This window comes from Ostrea edulis, chromosome 1 (genome assembly GCF_947568905.1).
Source record: "Ostrea edulis chromosome 1, xbOstEdul1.1, whole genome shotgun sequence".
Taxonomy (NCBI): domain Eukaryota; kingdom Metazoa; phylum Mollusca; class Bivalvia; order Ostreida; family Ostreidae; genus Ostrea; species Ostrea edulis.
Genome location: NC_079164.1, coordinates 62,761,567 through 62,782,530, shown reverse-complemented (window position 1 = coordinate 62,782,530; position 20,964 = coordinate 62,761,567). Strand labels below are relative to the sequence as shown.

Genomic DNA, 20,964 nt, shown 5'->3' with positions numbered 1-20,964 from the left:
TAAAGAATGAACTAAACATTTCGAGCTATTCCTTTCTCCTGTGATAAAATCAAATAGTTTACGATAGGGAACCCTCACTGTAACCTCCAAGCATAAATCAGTGGCGCTTCTCTTAAACTGATGACATCTCCTCATGAATTAAGAATTCTCGAATGGAACGTAATAATATCCAAATAAACAATAAGATCATTCAAACGAATGTGTATTAAATTTGATTGTGGGTCAATTTGATTCGAATTAAACTACTGTGAGGTAGGTTTACAATAAGCTAATGCAAATTGTTATTATTTTGTTTTTGTCATTCTTATTATGATAATGATGTGATTTTGTTAAAGGTAATGATGATAATGAAATAGAATAACGTCATCAGACGCACACAAAGTTAATTTTCTTTTATATAGACCGACCAAAGAGTTTTCATAAGCCCCCGTATCCATTAGTTGTAATATTTTTCTGAATTTAATTTGAAAAAGATTCGCTTAATACAACAAGTGAATACGAATTCAATTTCTACACTGGAGTTCGCATTAGTTATTCTACACTGGAGTTCGCATTAGTTATTCTACACTGGAGTTCGCATTAGTTATTCTACACTGGAGTTCACATTAGTTATTCTATACTGGAGTTCGCATTAGTTATTCTACACTGGAGTTCGCATTAGTTATTCTACACTGGAGTTCACATTAGTTATTCTACACTGGAGTTCGCATTAGTTATTCTACACTGGAGTTCGCATTAGTTATTCTACACTGGAGTTCGCGTTAGTTATTCTACACTAGAGTTCGCATTAGTTATTCTACACTGGAGTTCGCATCAGGTATTCTACACTGGAGTTCGCATTAGGTATTCTACACTGGAGTTCGCGTTAGTTATTCTACACTGGAGTTCGCATTAGTTATTCTACACTGGAGTTCACATTAGTTATTCTACACTGGAGTTCACATTAGTTATTCTATACTGGAGTTCGCATTAGTTATTCTACACTGGAGTTCGCATTAGTTATTCTACACTGGAGTTCGCATTAGTTATTCTACACTGGAGTTCACATTAGTTATTCTACACTGGAGTTCGCATTAGTTATTCTACACTGGAGTTCGCATTAGTTATTCTACACTGGAGTTCACATTAGTTATTCTACACTGGAGTTCGCATTAGTTATTCTACACTGGAGTTCGCATTAGTTATTCTACACTGGAGTTCGCATTAGTTATTCTACACTGGAGTTCGCATTAGTTATTCTACACTGGAGTTCACATTAGTTATTCTACACTGGAGTTCGCATTAGTTATTCTACACTGGAGTTCGCGTTAGTTATTCTACACTGGAGTTCGCATTAGTTATTCTACACTGGAGTTCACATTAGTTATTCTACACTGGAGTTCGCATTAGTTATTCTACACTGGAGTTCGCGTTAGTTATTCTACACTGGAGTTCGCATTAGTTATTCTACACTGGAGTTTGCATTAGTTATTCTACACTGGAGTTCGCATTAATTATTGTAATTGAAGCTGATATGAAAATCAAAATATTCGTATAAATATTGTAATTTGGAAGTTGTGAAATATATACGGTATGAACAGGTCATTAAACCTGCAGTAGTACTATTACATGTAATTATAGTAATAAAGACTACATATATTTACAAACTAACGAAATACATATAGATATGATTATAACATAACTGATATTCTTTTTTTTTTAAATTCATATGATTTGGAATAAAGATTCTATCTATGTAGTACCTAAATATACCAATTCTGTCCTAAGGCTACCACTTCCGGGATTTGTAATTCTGAGAAAAGGCAATGACGCAGTGGTAATTTTGGAACCTAAACAAAAAGTAGAGGAGAACCAGCCAGCCGGAGCCGGCCGCTTACCAGGAGCAAAATGACAGTTCGCTTCCTAAACTCGCTAACAATATTAATAACAATCATGAGTTCCGCTAAAGGTGAGATTAGAAAATAGTGTTAATTAAAGGTTTTTTATGTAGTTACCTGTAGCTGATAGAGGTTTGATTACTAATGCACGTTTCAAGTAATGTGCTTCTTTTTCATTTGCAAAGTAAAGCAGTTTGTTGTTGGTGGTGTTTTTAATTTTTTTTGAAAGATTGATGATAATTGTTTCAAACATTAAATAATTTGAACTCTGTGGGACACCCTAAGCCTAAGCTATTTTTAAATATTCTCCCAAATCAAAATCCTTTTATTAAGGTCTTCCGTAACAACGGAAGACCTTCTACTGATTGTGCTGGTTAAGATTATTCTTATTATTCTTTTTTTTCCCCTTTTTCAAAGACGCTAACTTTGAAGCTTCATACCTCGCTCATTTCTGCATGGATTTTGCTCAAATTTTCAGGGTTTATTAACTTTACAGAACAATTTTGAAATCATGTACTACATTTCAGAAATTTCCTTCTGTTCACGAGTTATTCCCCTTTGAATGAAATTTGAGGGGCTTTGATTTCCAGACAAAGGCTCCGAGACTGTATAAGCTTGAGCAGAAAATGCATTGAAAATAAAAAGTAGGAGCATTGTAGTTGTGCACATCGGTTTTTGTTTTTTGATTACAGTGTTCGAAATGGTGGTTGACAGGGTTAAAAAATTAGGACGCCTAAAGGAGCAACAAAATATTACACATATTTTCCTTTGTTTCTTTTAAACTAAAAATATTTTGTTAAGACGTGTAGAACAAAAGTTGTGCAAAATGTTAAGAGCTTTCTTTTGATATCCCTAAAAAGGGGCTGGTCCCTTAAATTAGGGATCTGGGGATCTTCAAAGTTTTCGTTTTATAACTCAAAAACGGTAAATATTTCGATATGGCTTTTGCTGGAAAAGTTGTTCTTTAACATCTTATTGATCTCATAAACATAATATTTTGCTCGAGTATTGTGTTATATATGAGTGAAAAGCTTGACCCGCAAACAGGTAACCGTATCATTAGGTAGGTGAAAGGGGGGGGGGGGGGGGGAGTATATGCGTATAAATAAACTTGCTTTAATTGATAAATCTGACTTCATGAGGTTATCTCTTCTACGTTTGTTATTAAAACAACGATATATTCAATTGCAGAAACAAACCTTCAAGCATAGAATAACTCAGTCATTAACTACACGCATCTTACATACAACGCGGGGTTTGTTTTTGTTTACAATTACGTAACCGCCTCGAGGAACCATCGCGTGTGAACCAGGGCATGTACACAAAGTAAACACTGTCATCCTAAATATAACACAGAATGTTATGTTTTTGATCATATTGGATTTTTCGAATAATTCAGCCTTTCCGGGGATGTATATACTTGTTTATACGTCCCTGGTCTTACGTTTGATTTGTTTTAAATTCAAAACTCTAGAGCATTGAGTCAGGCATCAATTTTAAAATCTGCAATTTAATATACAGTTCGTTTCTCAATCATGTCTAATTGAATGTGTGTTTAATATCGGAGATTCATCGCTGCTGGACTAGCGATCTGTGATTTCACACTACTTTAACTGAACATACAAGCTTTACTCAAATTCTTCGTTGTAAAAATGAAATTGGATGCATTTTACAAACATAACGAATTATTTCTGAACATGTTTTGAAATCAATAGTTTATAATCATGATTAAACCAAATCTAACATGGGTATACAATATCCGAAACCCATGGCCGACCAGTCTCATTTCAAATGATTTGTTGTTTTATTGTTTAAAAACAATGACTTTGATTAAACATTGATTCAGAGCTCCTGGTCCAAATTATGTAACTTCGGCACGTGCCCCTGGCGTGAAATTCATACGCGACTTCTGTGCGCACTTTTAATAAAATACTAGTATTCAAGATCTGAGAGCAATTTATTTGATTTGTATATATAAATAATTTAAACTCGATGAATTATTCTCTTCAGTCTGAATATTATGCTATCATAATTTTGTTGTATGATAAAATATTGGTAACAGCTATAAACCTTTATTGTATGTCCTGAGCCATAAATTTCATAAATTTAAATAGTAATTTTTTCTTCATTATTGGGACTGAAAAGTTAAATGCTGAAAGAATTTAATCCCACATACACGCGCGCCTCAAAAGACTGATTCGTGGAATGAGATCATACACGCATGTACTTGAGTAGTATAAATTCATTAAACACCTTACAATAAAAATTTATAGTACACCTTTATAGCTTCATTTCAATGATATATATTAAATTCTCAAACTATTTCATAATTACATACGAGAAGTCAGAATCGCCAGCGTAGCCAAACTACTTATATCGTTACAGTACTTATCTTCCTGTCACAGTTGATCATTTTCTTTTTAAAAACTTTTATTAACTTAAAACTTGTATTCGTCTTTTGTAAAATCACTGGATAAGTATTTCAAATAATTTTTCCCGGGGTGATGTTACGTATAACATATCAAGAGGGAAAGAAGGCGAAAGTTAGATCCCACACACACATACTCATGTACGGTAATCATTGTCTTATGACATATGGTCAAGTTCAAGGTTTGCTCTAGTTTAAAATAAAATCGGTAAGAACTCTATATGTCTTTATGTATATTTTCACTGAAGTTATGTTGAAACAAGAATAAACTTAACTTTGAAAAAGAGTATATATAATCTTACAACACATGCCGTATTGCATAGTTATGCAACGGATGGGTTTTATTTTGTTTTGTATCGTTTTTCTTTTTTCCCTGATTTCTTACAAATATTCACTATCTGAAACATGTTTTCAAATATGATAATCTAATTGACGAATATGAATTGTAAAGAAAGAGAAAGAAATTATAAAGTAAGTGAACAGGGCATGGATCTCGCACATATTGAAATAATTACGTTTATTGGTATTCATAACTACTCTGAAAATGTGTCCTAAAAGTTTTATTTCATTTTCCATTTAACGGTGTACAAAAACTGCAAATAGTACAAGCTATGTTTTGTGATATAACAAATTAAAAAAGAACTTCCTGGTACTTGGTGTGTTTTTTAGATATATATAATTGGATGACAGATATTAGAATAAAAGAAGCAGATCTTGACATTTCATCTACAATGCACATTGCATTTCAATAACACTTGGTAATTACGAACCCAAACCTTTAAATATTGATCAGGCTTATGTTAATTACAACACGTATATACAAGAGAACGGACTATTCACAGAGACACGGTACTGGGAACCACGCAGACATTTCAATAGAAAAACTAGATGTCTGATTGTTTCCATTACGTTACATTTAGATTTGCATAACATATTTTTCTTTTTCTTCAATAAATCGTCAAGGAAGGTTAAATTGGGTTTTTTTGGTTTTTTAAAAAATAATTTTATATATTTTTCATGATTTAAATTCTGAAAAGGAAAAAACATGGTAAAATGGAATTTAATACTAAACTTTTACCTCGATACTTAAAATGGAAACAATAAGATAATTCTAAACATTTTGTTCAAAAATAATATCAGTTCTTTATATGCAAAATAAAAATTACAAGTCTCATCGAATTTGCAAATGATAGAATGTGACCATCCCATGAACTATAAAGCAATGGTAGTGAACAAAAAACGCAAAAATGAAACGGACACCAGATTGGATATATTCTCGAATCATAAAATGGGTTTGACATGTGTGAAATAATATGAACGTCACACTACAAACAACTTTATAAAAAATTATTTGATACCGTTTACCGTGAACGTGTTTACATGTATATTAGCTGTATGTTGATATTCTTTGAAGAGAGGAAGGTTAATCTTTATAGTTTATAGGGTGATACGTTACACACGGAAGACATAATGTTATTCAGAAATATTTAGTTACGCGTCTCTCTATACTTTTTATGAAAGCATGCATAATGTAGTTAATTGAAAGGGGGGATGGTCATTCAACGATGAGCTAACTGCATAGTTCCTGCAATTATTTTAGTTTGTCTGAGCTAGAAACTCAAGTGAACATTTCTGGTCACCCGTTGTCCATTTTTCGATTTCAGTCAAACATGGCGTAAAGTATTTTTACGTAAAAGGAAATTCAATTTTTCAGATCAAGGGTCATCAATCTTCCAAAAGGAGATTGTTAAGAAAAGGCAAAAGTAGGGTCATCAAAAGATCTCAAGAGCCGCTGGCCTAGCAAAAAACCATATGTGAAACCTTCCTGGCATAGTGTAGATTCTAAACTGTTCAAATAATATGCCCCTAGGGTGAGCCCACAATAGGGGATAAACATTTTGCATGGGAATATATATGAAGTGATTGCTTAAAATCATTTCTCAAGTACAAGGTCATCTGGTAGGGTTAAAATTCGGATTCGGAGTTTTACATTGGAATATGCAAGAATTTTTTTTAAAAAACATCTTTTTCATAGTAGCAGGACAATACTAAATCAGACTGATATCATACAACACTCCCAAGTTGTTACTAAATCAGACTGATATCATACAACACTCCCAAGTTGTTACTAAATCAGACTGATAGCATACAACATTCCCAAGTTGTATGGATTCAAGTTTTTCCTTTTCAAATTATGGATGAAATCGGGGATCACATTTCCTCTCCAGAACAGCAAAGTCATTGTGGTCAAATGAAATTGAAGCGCCTCTATCTTGTGTAGATTTAAGTTCGATGGAATAAAGAGCGCGGAAATCTTAGAATCTGAAGAACAGCAGGCCCGTGGTGCCTGAGGTGAGCGTTGTGACCCATGAATATCTCCTTTCTTCGTTATATGTTTTATTTGTATTTATCTATTTATTATTGACAGTATGGAACATTTTCTAATCTATTCCTTATACTGTACACCTTGGAATTTTGATTTTGTAGCGAACTGATGCAGCTAGCTACAGATTTACGGAGAAGACAGAATAACACAGAGACGCGATATATAGAAGAGTTTATTCTCACAGAAAGTACCAGCATGTCCAGCAATCACATGTTCTCCACTTAGAATCCTTTGTTCATCAACTGCCTATATATGTATATATTTTTGCAGGGAATCACCTCAGCATTTCAGCGATAGGATGTCATGTGTTTACAACATACACAATTCCTGATGATCAAGTCTGTCTAACGAGGACTGACTTAGGAAGAATGACCTCTTTCCCTGTATACACCAATGATGATCTGAAACTAGAGTCATCAGACGGAAGTCCAGTGTTGTTGTCTACCACGCCGTGTACATGTTCTGGTTCTGGGTCGCTTTATATCGACGGTAGAGTAACTATGGAGAGAGAGTGTGTGTGAGAGAGAGAGAGAGAGAGTGTGTGTGTGTGTGTGTGTGTGTGTGTGTGCGTGCGCGGAAACAATAGTAACTCATTTTGTATATTTCAGACACTATGCCAGCAGTTCATGCACAGAAATTTGTAAGTCTGCATCCATCAGGTATGCTTGGAACATTCAATTGTGGAAATTTTTACCTCCTGTCAATTAAGTACTTGGATCACTACATGAATAGAAATAATGCTGACTTCTGTTTAGGTAAATCTATAACTTTAAAGTTGAGAACTAGAACACGTTTATTGGAATCTGCATGTTCCATTCGAGCAGTGATATCCTGTCCTTGTAATCATGCACACAAACTGTCTTTTTCAGATGTGGATGTCACATGCAAGGTTCTTAATGCATCGGGTACAAATATAGGTAAAGTTTCATGCGTCTTCTTTAGCAACGAATTGGTTGAAATTTTCTCAATTCATCTCTCACGTATTTTATTATTCCTTTACACAGACAGTAGTTTAAAATCGTGCGCAGAGGTTCAGCCTGTTTCAATGGAATCAAAAGACGGCACTCAGTTGGAACCTGTGTTTTTGTGTATTTTTCCTCCAATATCAGATGACGTGGTGTATGACGTATCATGGTTTATCAATGACGAGGAATTAACGTGGGCAGCCTCACACACCGTGCAGTATGCTGACGTAAATTTAACCGCTCTCAGACCCTCCAATTGGACAGGAAACTACTCATTAAATTTTGAGGTACTTACTTTTATGTCACCATTACTTGTAATATACAACATATACCGTAACGCTATTTCACCTGATATGATATTATGTGTTTATGTTTTAATCATTTAATGATTTTTCACATCTTACATGTAGGTCGCTTGCGCAGTGAAAGCATATAAAAAATCTTCTTCCATTTCTGGTCCAACATACATGAGTCCGAAGTTTTTTGCTGGAATTAAAGTACATACCGTATACTACAATCGTTTTTAAGTTCATTTTGGTATTTGTGTGAAAAATTTATTTCAAAATAACTAAAGTAAGTTCTATTTCACTGAATATGAGTCATTTTCTCCTTTTATATTCCTCGTCCACATAGCCAGAGCACCGTTCGTACTACGTAGCAGAGGGCGTGACGTCACAGATAGCACTCACCAGTACGATACCTTTCAGCTGCCCCCTCTTCCTTAGTGAAGAAATGCGAGAGGCATTTTGTACATATTACTTTTATATATGGACGCCTGCCGAGGACAGTTGTAGGAACGGCATGTCTGGCAATGGATTAGCTATGACGAACCAGCCCTGTGGGGTGACGTTTAAATTCAATGACTGGGGAAACAAAAGTGTATATATAAATGTTACGGGGTATATGGATGGCATGATAAACTATAACGACAGGACTACTCTTCTCCACATAGAGTCCACAAAGAATCCGATGGATGCATTAGGAATATGGAATAACTTAAAATTTGATGGAATTGAGGTACCTGTCACTTTTTAAAAACATGTGCACTTTCTCCCCATTTTCTATGAAATATATATAACATTTAGATGCATATTAATGCTTTCAGGTCAGTGTAGGTGACCAAGACAATACGGTGACCGGTCGTCAGTGTATATCCTCTAACGATCCACATATGACAACATTCGATGGCTTTCGCTGGGAAAACCAACGGACTGGAATATTCACATTATACCAACACAAAACATTGCCATACACCGTAAGATTTACGCTAAGATATTTAGCAGCGTAATACATTACCATACATAGTAAACCGGTCACGGTAGCTCAGTGGTAAAGCATTCGATTCGTTACCGGGAGGTCGTGAGTTCGAGCTCCCCTGTGCCATGGCCGCATCAAACTTAAGAGGTAAACATAAATAGTGATTGCTCCTTCGCCAAACGCTTGGCATTTAGAAGTGTGAATCTCGGGTCTTTTGGATATTACATTAATAATGGAGCTCGTGATAGGCGTTACATGACACGTGAAAGAATCCTCGCTGTTTCGGACCTGAGCGCTAAGGATAGGTCTAAATTTGTGGCACTTCACCTACAAATGGTGACGTCTCAATATGAGTGAAAAATTGTAGATGAGATGTAAAACAAACACAACATACTCAGTAAAATTTACGTTGAAACGTGAAAAAATATGAAAACTTTGTATTAATGTCTTTATTTCATTTTGTTTTACAGGTTCATGTAATTTACTCGGAATGTGTACCACGGCGCGCCACCTGCAACTGTGGTGTTGCAGTCAGGAATGGTTTTAGCTTTTACATTGTCAGGACTTGTGAAATGATTTCACTAGTAAATACTAAAATGCTCTCAGTACCATATGAAAAAGAACATCTCTGTGACACCACTGACCTTGGTATTTTAAAACTTGGGAGGCACTACACGGTAAGTAGAGATAAAATCACACACCCGTATTACGTGTATAGAATCACATACCCGTATAACGTGTGTAGAATCACATACCCGTATAACGTGTATAGAATCACACACCCGTATAACGTGTGTAGAATCACATACCCGTATAACGTGTGTAGAATCACATACCTGTATAACGTGTATAGAATCACACACCCGTATTACGTGTATAGAATCACATACCTGTATTACGTGTATAGAATCACATACCCGTATTACGTGTATAGAATCACATACCCGTATTATGTGTATAGAATCACATACCCGTATTACGTATATAGAATCACATACTCGTATTACGTGTATAGAATCACATACCCGTATTATGTGTATAGAATCACACACCCGTATTACGTGTATAGAATCACATACCCGTATTATGTGTATAGAATCACATACCCGTATTACGTATATAGAATCACATACTCGTATTACGTGTATAGAATCACATATCCGTATTACGTGTATAGAATCACATACCCGTATTACGTGTATAGAATCACACACCCGTATTACGTGTATAGAATCACATACATGTATTACGTGTATAGAATCAAATACCTGTATTACGTGTATAGAATCACACACTTGTATTACGTGTATAGAATCACATACTCGTATTACGTGTATAGAATCACATACCCGTATTACGTGTATAGAATCACATACCCGTATTACGTGTATAGAATCACATACCTGTATTACGTGTATAGAATCACACACCCGTATTACGTGTATAGAATCACATACCTGTATTACGTGTATAGAATCACATACTCGTATTACGTGTAAGTTAACAGTTTTTCATTCCTTGCTGGACTGGCATTTTGTGCTCTTTCAGCTGACTTTCCCAACCGGAACACAAGTCATATTCGACATCTCATACTGGAATCCCTTCATTGGAAGCGTGAGAATCCGAGCTTCTGTGGCAGACATTGAGTCATCTGTGGGACTATGTGGGTATAGTAATGGTGATACATCTGACGATTTCATCCCAAAAGACGGAAATAATCCAACTGACTCGGCAACATTCGCTCTTTCTTGGAGGTAGTTAACACTTATAGTAATTCACATTGAATAAAATATAATTTAACATTAATGTTATCCAAATAATGAAGTGATTGAATGATGATGATGATCATGATGATGAAGTAAATGCACTGGCATGGTCTTAAAATTACAGAATACCGATGAATTCAAATGACAGCTTATTTTCAAAGAACTCAACAATTCTACAAGACACTACATGGAAGTAGGTATAAATTGGTTGTAGTAAGTTATCAATATCTTTCTCTGTTATTGCCTTAATTATAGTCAATCAATTTATCATTTTTAAAGATACAACACAAACTCACCCTCCCAAGCTGGCAAAACATACTGCATATGCGCCCAGAGTGGACCAGTAAATTCTTACGAATTTGTGTTGTCAAATTCAGTCCATTGTAACATGACATCCCCAAGTCAATTATGCAAGAATGACAATTCAGTTGTGACAGTGGATTCATGCGCGAGTTCTAACAGTCGGAGAAAGCGATCACTCGACGATACGGATAATGTTGCCTTGGACAGCGTATTAACATACGATCATGACTACAATGAGTCGGCGGTTATAGAAGTACTCGCATTTGTCAATTTAATTTAGAAATGCACATCAATATATTACTAAGCTATCGAAACCTACATTTTGTGCATAAATCAAACGCAAAATATTTAACATGCGTAAATACATTTTAAGGTAGGCCAGTGGGCGAACAACTGGAATGAAACATCCGCAAAAGAATTTTGTTTGCAGCAGTTTGACCTTGATCCCGCTGTAGATGTTTGTAACAGATTAGTCAATATCAGCAAAGAGCCCTTTCTGGATGATTGTGTCGCAGATATAAAGGTAGAACTACTAACACAATGAATTATGGGGTTTGGATTCACGTTCCAATAATTATCGGTTGTTCTAACGACTACCACTGATAAACAGTCAGTTTTGTTTTATTACTTCACAACAGAGATTAGACAAAAAACATGTGTTTACGGTCACCCGACAAACCCTATACTTTCGCCCCGACACTATAATTTTTTTTATCGGAAAATCTATAATTTTCCGGAAATTTCGTGACCTTCCGAACCGAACCCGCTTTCATTCCACTTTTTATAAAAATGGCGACTTCCGCCATTTGGAGTTCAGTGAAAACGGCGAGTGTTTTATCTCTGACCTTCAAAGAATGTGTCCACCTGAAAGAATCGATAAGTGTTATTGCACCATTCCAGAATTCCGCGGCATTTGTAGATATTTTCAACCAACTTCATTGTAAAGAACCCATAGGGATCCGGGTTCATTACCCTTTGCTTGTCGTAAGAGGCAACTAAATAGGGCGGTCCTTCAGATGATATCACAAAAACTGAGGCCCCGTGTCACATCAGGTGTGGTACGATAAAGATTCCTCCTTGCTCAAAGATCGTAAGCGTCGAGCGTAGGCCTAAATTGTGCAGCCCTTCACCAGCAATGGTGACGTCTCCATATGAGTGAAAGATTCTCGGGTGAGACGTTAAACACAACCAACCAACTAAAGAAGAATGAATGTTATGTTGTGAGGAAATTTCACGAGATAACATTATCCCTAGTAGTTGATGAGATTGTTTAAAACTGCCAAGATGGTCAACAAGTACACTAAATAGCAAAAAAAAAAATCCTATCTAGCGACATTATTTCATTAAACTGTTTTCTCCTAAACTAAACAAACTTTAATCAATGGATATACGAAAAATTTTGATTGTTAAACTTCTTAATTCGTCAACTTTTATCATGTAAATTTTCATGCTTATTTTGTCCAAGTCATCTTTCCCGAACTTTTGCATCATGACGTCATGTATCTATTCCCTCCTCGCAAAGACTATCATTGCGTCACAATAGACGTCTCTAAGATAAACAACTTTGTATTCAATATTTGTATTCACCTGAGGATGGATGTTAAAATCCAGAAAGCGCTAGTGATTTAAATATATTTTGGAACTGTATATTTTCCTGCTTTTTTATTGAATTATTTTGACTGTGTGATATCAACTCTTATATATATATATATATATATATATATATATATATATATATATACAATATAGCTGTCCTATCAATGTTGAAAATAAAAACGTTGGGGTCCTATCAGTATGCAAGTCAAAATAAATGTGTGTCCTATTGCATTTTGCACTGGTCCTAACCCCCTAATAAATATTAACCGGTCCCTTTAAGCATTCAGATTTTTTCTGATCATTACAGATACCTTAGTTAAAGTAATTCCACCCTCCTGTGATGTCATCAGATTTTGCAAAATCAATGATTTATTTAGATTTATGCATGATAGGAACATAAATTTTGTTGGAGTCTTTTCCTATAGTTGTAGCTGCAATAATGTAGCCCTATCCAATTTTTTTTAATTCTGACGTTTTCGGGATAGGGCTACAATTCCATAGGATCTCCGTAATGGTGCAAAATAATTTTATAAATAACCGATAATAAACTCTGTGTATTAGTCCCAAATGTTGTTTACACCAAAAGGAGTACCAACTTTGTGCTCGGGCATGTCTAATAAAGGTGTTTTTCATTAAATACAATGTACAGCATGCAAAATTCTTCGTCTGCTCCGCCATGCTTGTTATCGCGAGATCTCGTAGGTGGATCTAATGAAAAACCTAAGCATTGACAATCAGCGCGAAAATGTAGTTACTCGAGCCACTTCGACAAAGAAAGGAAAATCATATTGTTGCAGAAAGAATTTACACTCGGCTGTTCGGTTTTTAACTTGATATTAAATTCAAACCTTTTCAATACCGACGAAATAGCTTTCGCCTCCATACTTTTCCATTGATGTAAATACTACCTTATATGGCATATGCAAATGACTTGACAATCGGAAGTTTATACTTCAGTACATCAAACATGGCGCACAAATATGAATCGAGAAATTGGAATTTATCGAAATTGTTGAAAACGGTAGAATAGAGCCTCACAAACCTTAAGTTGCAGGTTGTAAATTTATATATTGACTAAGAAACATAGAATATCATTTTATTTACGTAAAGAAAGTCAGCAAATGTTTAGAATGAGCGCAAATGTTGCGGGAGTGAATCACTCCCGCATTTGCACCATTACGGAGATCCTAAGGAGTTGTAGCCCTCTCCTAAAAAAAAAAAAAAAAAAAAAAAAAATCAGAGAGGGCTACATTATTGCAGCTACTATAGTTGTTGTAAAAAATCTTGTTAAAAATAAAATATTTCAAAAATCTAAGTTATAGATGAATAATCAATGATACGTTTGAAAATATTGAATCCAAGGGCAATAACTCTCTTTATCAAGTCTATTATGCGATGATTTCCTTTATTTTTTACATACATTTTGTATATTTTTGTGAAGACAGTTTCATGAAATTGTTATGAATGTTACTATATCATCATAACCAGTTTTTATGAGATTTTGATAACGCTGTTTAATGAAAATTGCAATTTTCTGACGGTGATATATGATTCTGATTATGTACGTCTCACATCTTAAAAAGTGTGATGACCTATGTATTTTATTTGATAATTTGTTAGTTTTAACTTTAATGAATGGGAATAAATACACATTTTAAACTTGTATCAGATAAAACTGCGAGTATGGAGTTACCTTAAGCATTCTAAACGTTAAAAATGGAAAAAAATATATAATTTTTTTATGTATATATTTGGCCTTAGCAAAATTTGTATCAAAGTTTAAAATTTCAAAGTTATGCAGTGTCTGTACTCTAAATTATGGGTCTTTAGAAAGGTTGCATTGAAGGTTTGGATATAAATACCAAATGTCATCACTTTTAATCTACCAATAAAATAATAACATAGTGAATAATGTACTTTGCTACAATCATCTATCAGTATTTCCCTGTAGATTAATTGATCAGGGTAAAATATTGATATTTTTCATGTCTACTGTGTTGTACTTCGTATACACCACGTCAACGTGACTTTTTATCGCTATTATGTACAATTTTCAGATTTTGAGAATTTTATGGTTCTAGATATCGTCAGTTGAATGCGTGTCAAAGCATAGGCATTTTATTGTTAAATACACATGAAAGGTTACAGATTCCCAAGGTTCGAGGTGCATATCTATTTGAAATCAAATGATACAAAATTAGCCAAGCATTCAAATCCGCCCGTAAGAAATATGAAATTTATAACTGCGCTCTGTACCTTTACCAGGATTTCACTTCCAGACCTCTGATACAATATTACATAAACTGACTTGTCTCAATGTAAAATGTGTATATGGCATCATGTTCGTCAACATAATCAGATCGAGGTGGAGACAATTGATACTTTTTGATAATTGGTTCTCGTTTAATTGATATGTTTGTGATTCGTTGTAAGGAATATGCCATTCACAAGAATAATAGATCTTTCAATATTCTATGTGAATTTCATTATTTAGCTTTCAGGAAATGCATCGTTTGTGGAAGATACTCTAACCACATTGAAAGGGGCGTGTCTGACAGAGGCCACACGAAACGAAGTGTTCTACGTTAACCAATCATCTGACACCAATGGATTGTCAATCTTTGAATTTATTTCAACATTTTTGTGTCCTCGTAATTGTTCCGGAAATGGAGTGTGTGTGAATGGTAACTATACCAATGAACCCCCTAAGTAACATTCACAATCTTCTTACTGATTGATATAATCAAATTTGTGTTTTTGCTTTAGCGACTTGTTCGTGTTCTGATGGATACCTGGGTTCTGACTGTTCCGGTAAACTTTCCGTCCCTCCAAAAGACTTTCTACTGCCTTCTAGTGGATTGTGTGACTTAAGTTCCAGACAATGTCGTACAACAAACATCATGGGATATTTTGATTCGGAAAAAGTTATAGCAAAATTTGCATACTTTAAGGTAAGTGAATCTCCTAGGCCTGCAGCAAATATTCAAATATTTTTCATTTTGCAAGCAATTTCTATTCAATAGGTGAAACCAGCTGAAATCCAGGATTCTGCGTATGTCAAAACAGAGAATTCGACTTCCCATCACTTTAATTTGATATCTGTACAAATTCCTAAGCCCCCGGGAACAAACCGGCGAAGAAGGGACACAGGCGCTGACCAGACAATCCACGGATGGAACATATCCCTAAGTTACGATGGCAACACGTACAGCAACCACGTGACTTTTCTGATATTCGATGGCCTGATGTACACATGTGATGTTCAAACGCTGATTTGTTATTCCTCTGTGAGTACTATATTCAGTATGGTGAATTTCATTCCAGTGAAATGGATTGCGAATAATGCATTTAAAGTGTTTTAAACTACATTAAGGAGGTATGCTACACCAGAGAAATTTGATGTAGATGAAAAGTGGAGGATATGTACAACAATATTTTGAAGTTGAAAATTTTCAAATTTACTTTATTTTGTCAAAAAATACAGTTTTAGTAGAAGGTAATCTGAAAAAAATTTAAAACCCCTACTGGACTCGAACCTGCGACCTACAGTTCAGCAGTCGGTATCCTAACCTACTGCGCTACTCGGCTAGGTATTTAAATGGAAAAGGAAAAGTCAAATATTGCTGATATAGATTTTTTCATCCATGTTTTTAAAGGAAGTCAGCCATTATGACGATGTAGAGTACTACCTTAAAAATATTTCTTTACTGAATTTGTTTTCATTTCAAACTCTTGATGACCAGAAAAGCGCATCCTTGAAATCTTCGGTTGATTCTGGTATGTAATAGTCATATGCTTTTCCTGATAAATCATTTCTGATTAATTCGTTTAAAACCCAAAATGCATTCTCGATTATCTGTGTTGAAATTATGGATAAAACTTTCTAAAAAAAATTTCCTTTGATTGATTCTTAAAACTTTTCTTTGATTGATTGATTCTCAAAACTTTTCCTTTGAAGATACGAGCGTCCTTACAATAGCGGTGGGTGTAACAGCCATATTGCTTTTGGTTATCACATTACCAATCATCGTTATTTGTACCATGAAAAAAATTGGAGGGTATGCATAATTATTTGTTTTACAGAAATATTTACTTTTATTTCTGTTTCAACTAATTACGAAAGTGCTTTTACTATCTTATATTATTGAAGGCGGAGGAAATCGGTTGGCATCAACGTACCAATCCAATCTGTGCTGGATTTAAAACCTTCACCTGCCAGAAATCAACAGGAAGGGTCAATGCTACCAGCTGACAGTGATAACACAAAATCTCCTTTACCACAACGGAAAGAAATGGAATTCTGCGGATCACAAAATATGGATTTTTTTTGGGTACCGAGTCCTTACCTTAAATCTAATGTTCCACCACTTAACCACCGTATGACGTCAAGAGAAGACAAGGAACACAACTCTATCAGCATTATCTCCTTTGACGATTAGTTTGTCATTTGAAATGATATAGATGTATTTTCAATTTCCCAATTATGTAATCTTAGTTGTAGTCAAAGTGTGGGACCGGTTTTTTTTTGGTTTTTTTTATATCTTCTTTATTTCTAAGAATTACTACAGAATTTAGTATTTATTCGTTTGAAAACTTACATTTATTGGGGTTTTTTTAAATGGATCATTTCATTTTCTTCAAGAATTAGACCTGATCTTCCTTGTGGTGTTTTGCATCTTAACCAATTACATAGACCCAACCACAGCTTACATTTACGAGTATTGTGCTGCGATGAACATATAATACTAGTAAATGGCGTCAGATAAAACGTACTGAAGATTGGTCTTGCGTTTCTCTCGTATTATCAGCACAGTTTCATACTAGTATCTAATGACAGAGATTGCGAATTTTACATTTTATTCCTAGTGCCAAAATTATTGCGTATTTTACATTTCATTCTCAGTGCAAAATTATGATTTCAGTGCTACCGTGATGTGATGAGCTTGGCTATAGTTACAAATGGCGTTTTAAAGTAAATAAAAGTGTTAAAAGTCATAAAATCTTCTTTACAAATTCATTAAACGATCAAAATTGAGGACATTTTGAAGATGTGCGTTAATATTAAAGTACAAACTACGTATCGTACGACTGTGTGAGACTAAATGAGTACTAACAGGTAATACTGAGTACAGGTCAAACAAGTGCAGTGTATTAGGGAGTGGAACGACTAGCAGAAGTCATGCTGACAATAGAACCAAAAAGGGCACTTACTTGTTGGGGACCATTGAGATACAGGAGATAAAGATTCGAACTTCAAACTAGAGTAATTATTACGGTAATTATTACGGCTCAATTGTATTATAGAGACTTGACAATTTATATGAAAAGTTAACTGTTTTAAAGCATGCGTGTTAGTCCCCGAGGGTCTCTACATCACAGTAGCTAAGTACTTCCGTTACTAGCTTGAAAATACGGATGTATATTTAATTGCTGTTATAAAATTTAGAAATTTATTTCAAAATTAAGGATTATCTCCCTCACGCATAGCTCTTAGCCTTAGACGAATTTGACTCCACTTTTTTGGCACACCTTTCCCCATAATAGCTCTAAAATTTCCTTTTTATTTCGGATTTCAAACGTTTCGGTTGAGTGTCACTGAAGAGACATTATTTGTCGAAATGCGCATCTGGTGCATCAAAATTGGTACCGTATAAGTTTTACATTATAACCCCTGGATCGAGGCCTCTGCTGGGGGACCGTTAGCCCCCGAGGTTCTCTACAGCTCAGTACTTCGTTACTAGCTTGAAAATACGGATGTATATTTAATTGCTGTTATAAAATTTAGAAATTTATTTCAAAATTAAAGATTATCTCCCTCACGCATAACTCTTATCATTAGACGAATCTGACTCCACTTTTTTTGGCACACTGTTTTTCCCTATAATAGCTCTAAAACTTCATTGTTAATTCGGATTTCAAACATTTCGGTTGAGCATCACTGAAGAGACATTATTTGTCGAAATGCGCATCTGGTGCATCAAAATTGGTACCGGATAAGTTTTACATTCAAACCAGTGTGAGGTCCGTACCTCCTCAATATCAAGAAGCTGAAACATAGTGTAATAGCATCTAGATAGAGCTTTACGAAATGTTTCTGAATTTGGAATTTTACACAGTCCTTTGTTTACATATATTTTTACAAATAATTGCTGAGATGAATCAGAGATTTGCTTACGCTTAGTACCCCTTATAAAATCATCTTAACTTTCCGTAAAGAGGTGTGTGAAAGGAAATGGAAGATAAAACTCGATCATGCACATGTACAAAGCGCTAAAGTTTGATTAATGATAATGTTTTTAATCAACACAAGATTTTGATCCAGTATTCAGATACATATATAGGTGCTTAGAAAACTTCCTTCTGATGCAATCCAGAACAAGTTCAGGAGGGAAAAGATTACTGACTTAATTTCATCAGGCACAACAGTGTAAGAGCGACATGATCTCTAAGGATCACAAGAAAGCAAAAGCAAATTACATTTTTGCAATGACGATAACAATATTGACCCTTTTAAAAACACCTGTATAAAAACATCTATAATTGGATTCCTAATACAATCAATAATTATGAAAAGGTGGGAATAACGAACACTGATAAATCTCAATTCCTAAAAAGAATACAAAATTAAGAGTAGGGCAAACACGGACCCCTGGACACATCAGAGGTAGGATCAGGTGCCTAGGAGGAGTATACATTTCCTGTTGACCAACCACATCTCAATGAATCTTATATCTTCATACGGTAAATGGAGAAATCAATAGGCATACTTAGTATGCAAAGAAAGGCCCAACAATTGGTATGAGACACGTCAGATAGCATGAATTCGACCTAATGACAGGTTGTATTTGTGAATTAGATCGTTATAACGACCATAGAATTTGCGAAATGATCCCTTTAAACGCAACCGTTGAAACCCCTGTAACATCAATTTATTTGTCAGTAGCTTGCCTCGATAAAACGAGTACCATAGTGAATTAATAAAAGCGGTATGTTAAAACTGCCAACTCTCAAACACAGAAGATACAAGAAATGAAATTAACAAGCTATGGATACGATGCAGCAGCTGCAATAAAAAGGTGAAGATAACGAACAGTGATCAATCCCATAACTCCTACAAGAAATACAGAATAGAGGATTGGGCACACACGGACCCCTGAACATACCATAGGTGGGGGTCAGGCGCCGAGGAGGAGGAAGCATCCCCTGTCGACCGGTCACATCCGCTGTGTATAATGACGATAGAATTTGCAAAATGCAAAACCCCTGTAACATCAAATTGTTTGTCAGTAACCTGCCTCGATTTTAAAACTGAGTATATACGTATTGAATCGGTTGAGGGACATAAATGTCATATGAAGATGATACTGAAATACAGCTATATAAGTATTCATTGAAAAATTCAGTGGAGCAATTTGTGTAGAGACCCAAGCTACGTGTGAAGAAGTAATAGCATCAGTGTTCGAACTGCTAAACGATATACATTATCATGCTTGAATATGTGGTTGTTGCTGTCAATAAGAGTTGAATTCTATAATGAAAGGTGAAGATAACGAACAGTATTCAATCTCATAACTCCCACAAGAAATACAAAATAGAGAGTTGGGCAAACACGGACCCCTGGACATACCAGAGGTGGGATCAGGTGTATAGGAGGAGTAAGCATCCCCTGTCGATCGGTCACATCCGTCGTGAGCCCTACGTCTTGATAAGGTAAACAGAGTAATCCGTAAGCAAAATCAGTGTACCAAGAACGGCCTAACAATCGGTATGAAACATTTGACCCAATGATAGGTTATATGGGCAAAATAAATCACAATGCAGTAGTTTGATGCATGGGAAGTCAAGATTCTGTGACTAAATTCGAATGTTATTTCAAAATAGGATTATCATTAATGTAACAAGATGATGATTTAATCCTATTATTATTGCCATTCACGGTGAAGGTACAGTGCCATATTTTACGCTCATCAGTCTTGTCCCGTTGACATGTTTACATTTGTTTCAGCGAGCCATTTTTAACGTGATCGTCGTTTAAATCATGACTTTGTTTATTTGATCACTTATAAGGGTTTTTATAATTACCGAGTGAATCTCATCCATCTTTCTGTGGACTCTGTATGCCGTATTTCTGCTGTAAATCATTATTTACCGCTCTCAAACTTTCTCGTGTGCTGCCTGTATTGACGTCCGACAGGCCGATTCACTCCGGACTCTGACTGCCTGCATTGTGTTCCGGTGCTTGATTTTAAGATATTACTACTTATTGTGTATTATTTATATATGAATCGTTGTAAGCAGATGCTGACCAACCTTTTTGTATGAATTTTATCCCGATAAAACCGCTTATCTGTCTTATTTTTTCATGTAATCCGAGTCCTAAATTTTT

The 20,964-nt window shown here is 35.1% G+C and overlaps 1 protein-coding gene across 1 annotated transcript; it reads left to right on the top strand.

The window, feature by feature from the left end:
* Window positions 1–1,851: 1,851 nt before the first annotated feature.
* Window positions 1,852–17,572, top strand: LOC125648106 (von Willebrand factor D and EGF domain-containing protein-like). Its single transcript, XM_048875029.2, has 19 exons — window positions 1,852–1,948; window positions 6,962–7,180; window positions 7,300–7,446; window positions 7,561–7,608; window positions 7,696–7,943; window positions 8,067–8,153; window positions 8,290–8,673; window positions 8,762–8,911; window positions 9,384–9,590; window positions 10,462–10,667; window positions 10,804–10,872; window positions 10,959–11,235; window positions 11,356–11,505; window positions 15,073–15,262; window positions 15,345–15,529; window positions 15,602–15,865; window positions 16,322–16,355; window positions 16,537–16,636; window positions 16,729–17,572. The coding sequence occupies exons 1-19, from the start codon at window positions 1,888–1,890 to the stop codon at window positions 17,015–17,017; spliced, it is 3,315 nt and encodes a 1,104-aa protein (XP_048730986.2). The 5' UTR covers window positions 1,852–1,887; the 3' UTR covers window positions 17,018–17,572.
* Window positions 17,573–20,964: the final 3,392 nt, after the last annotated feature.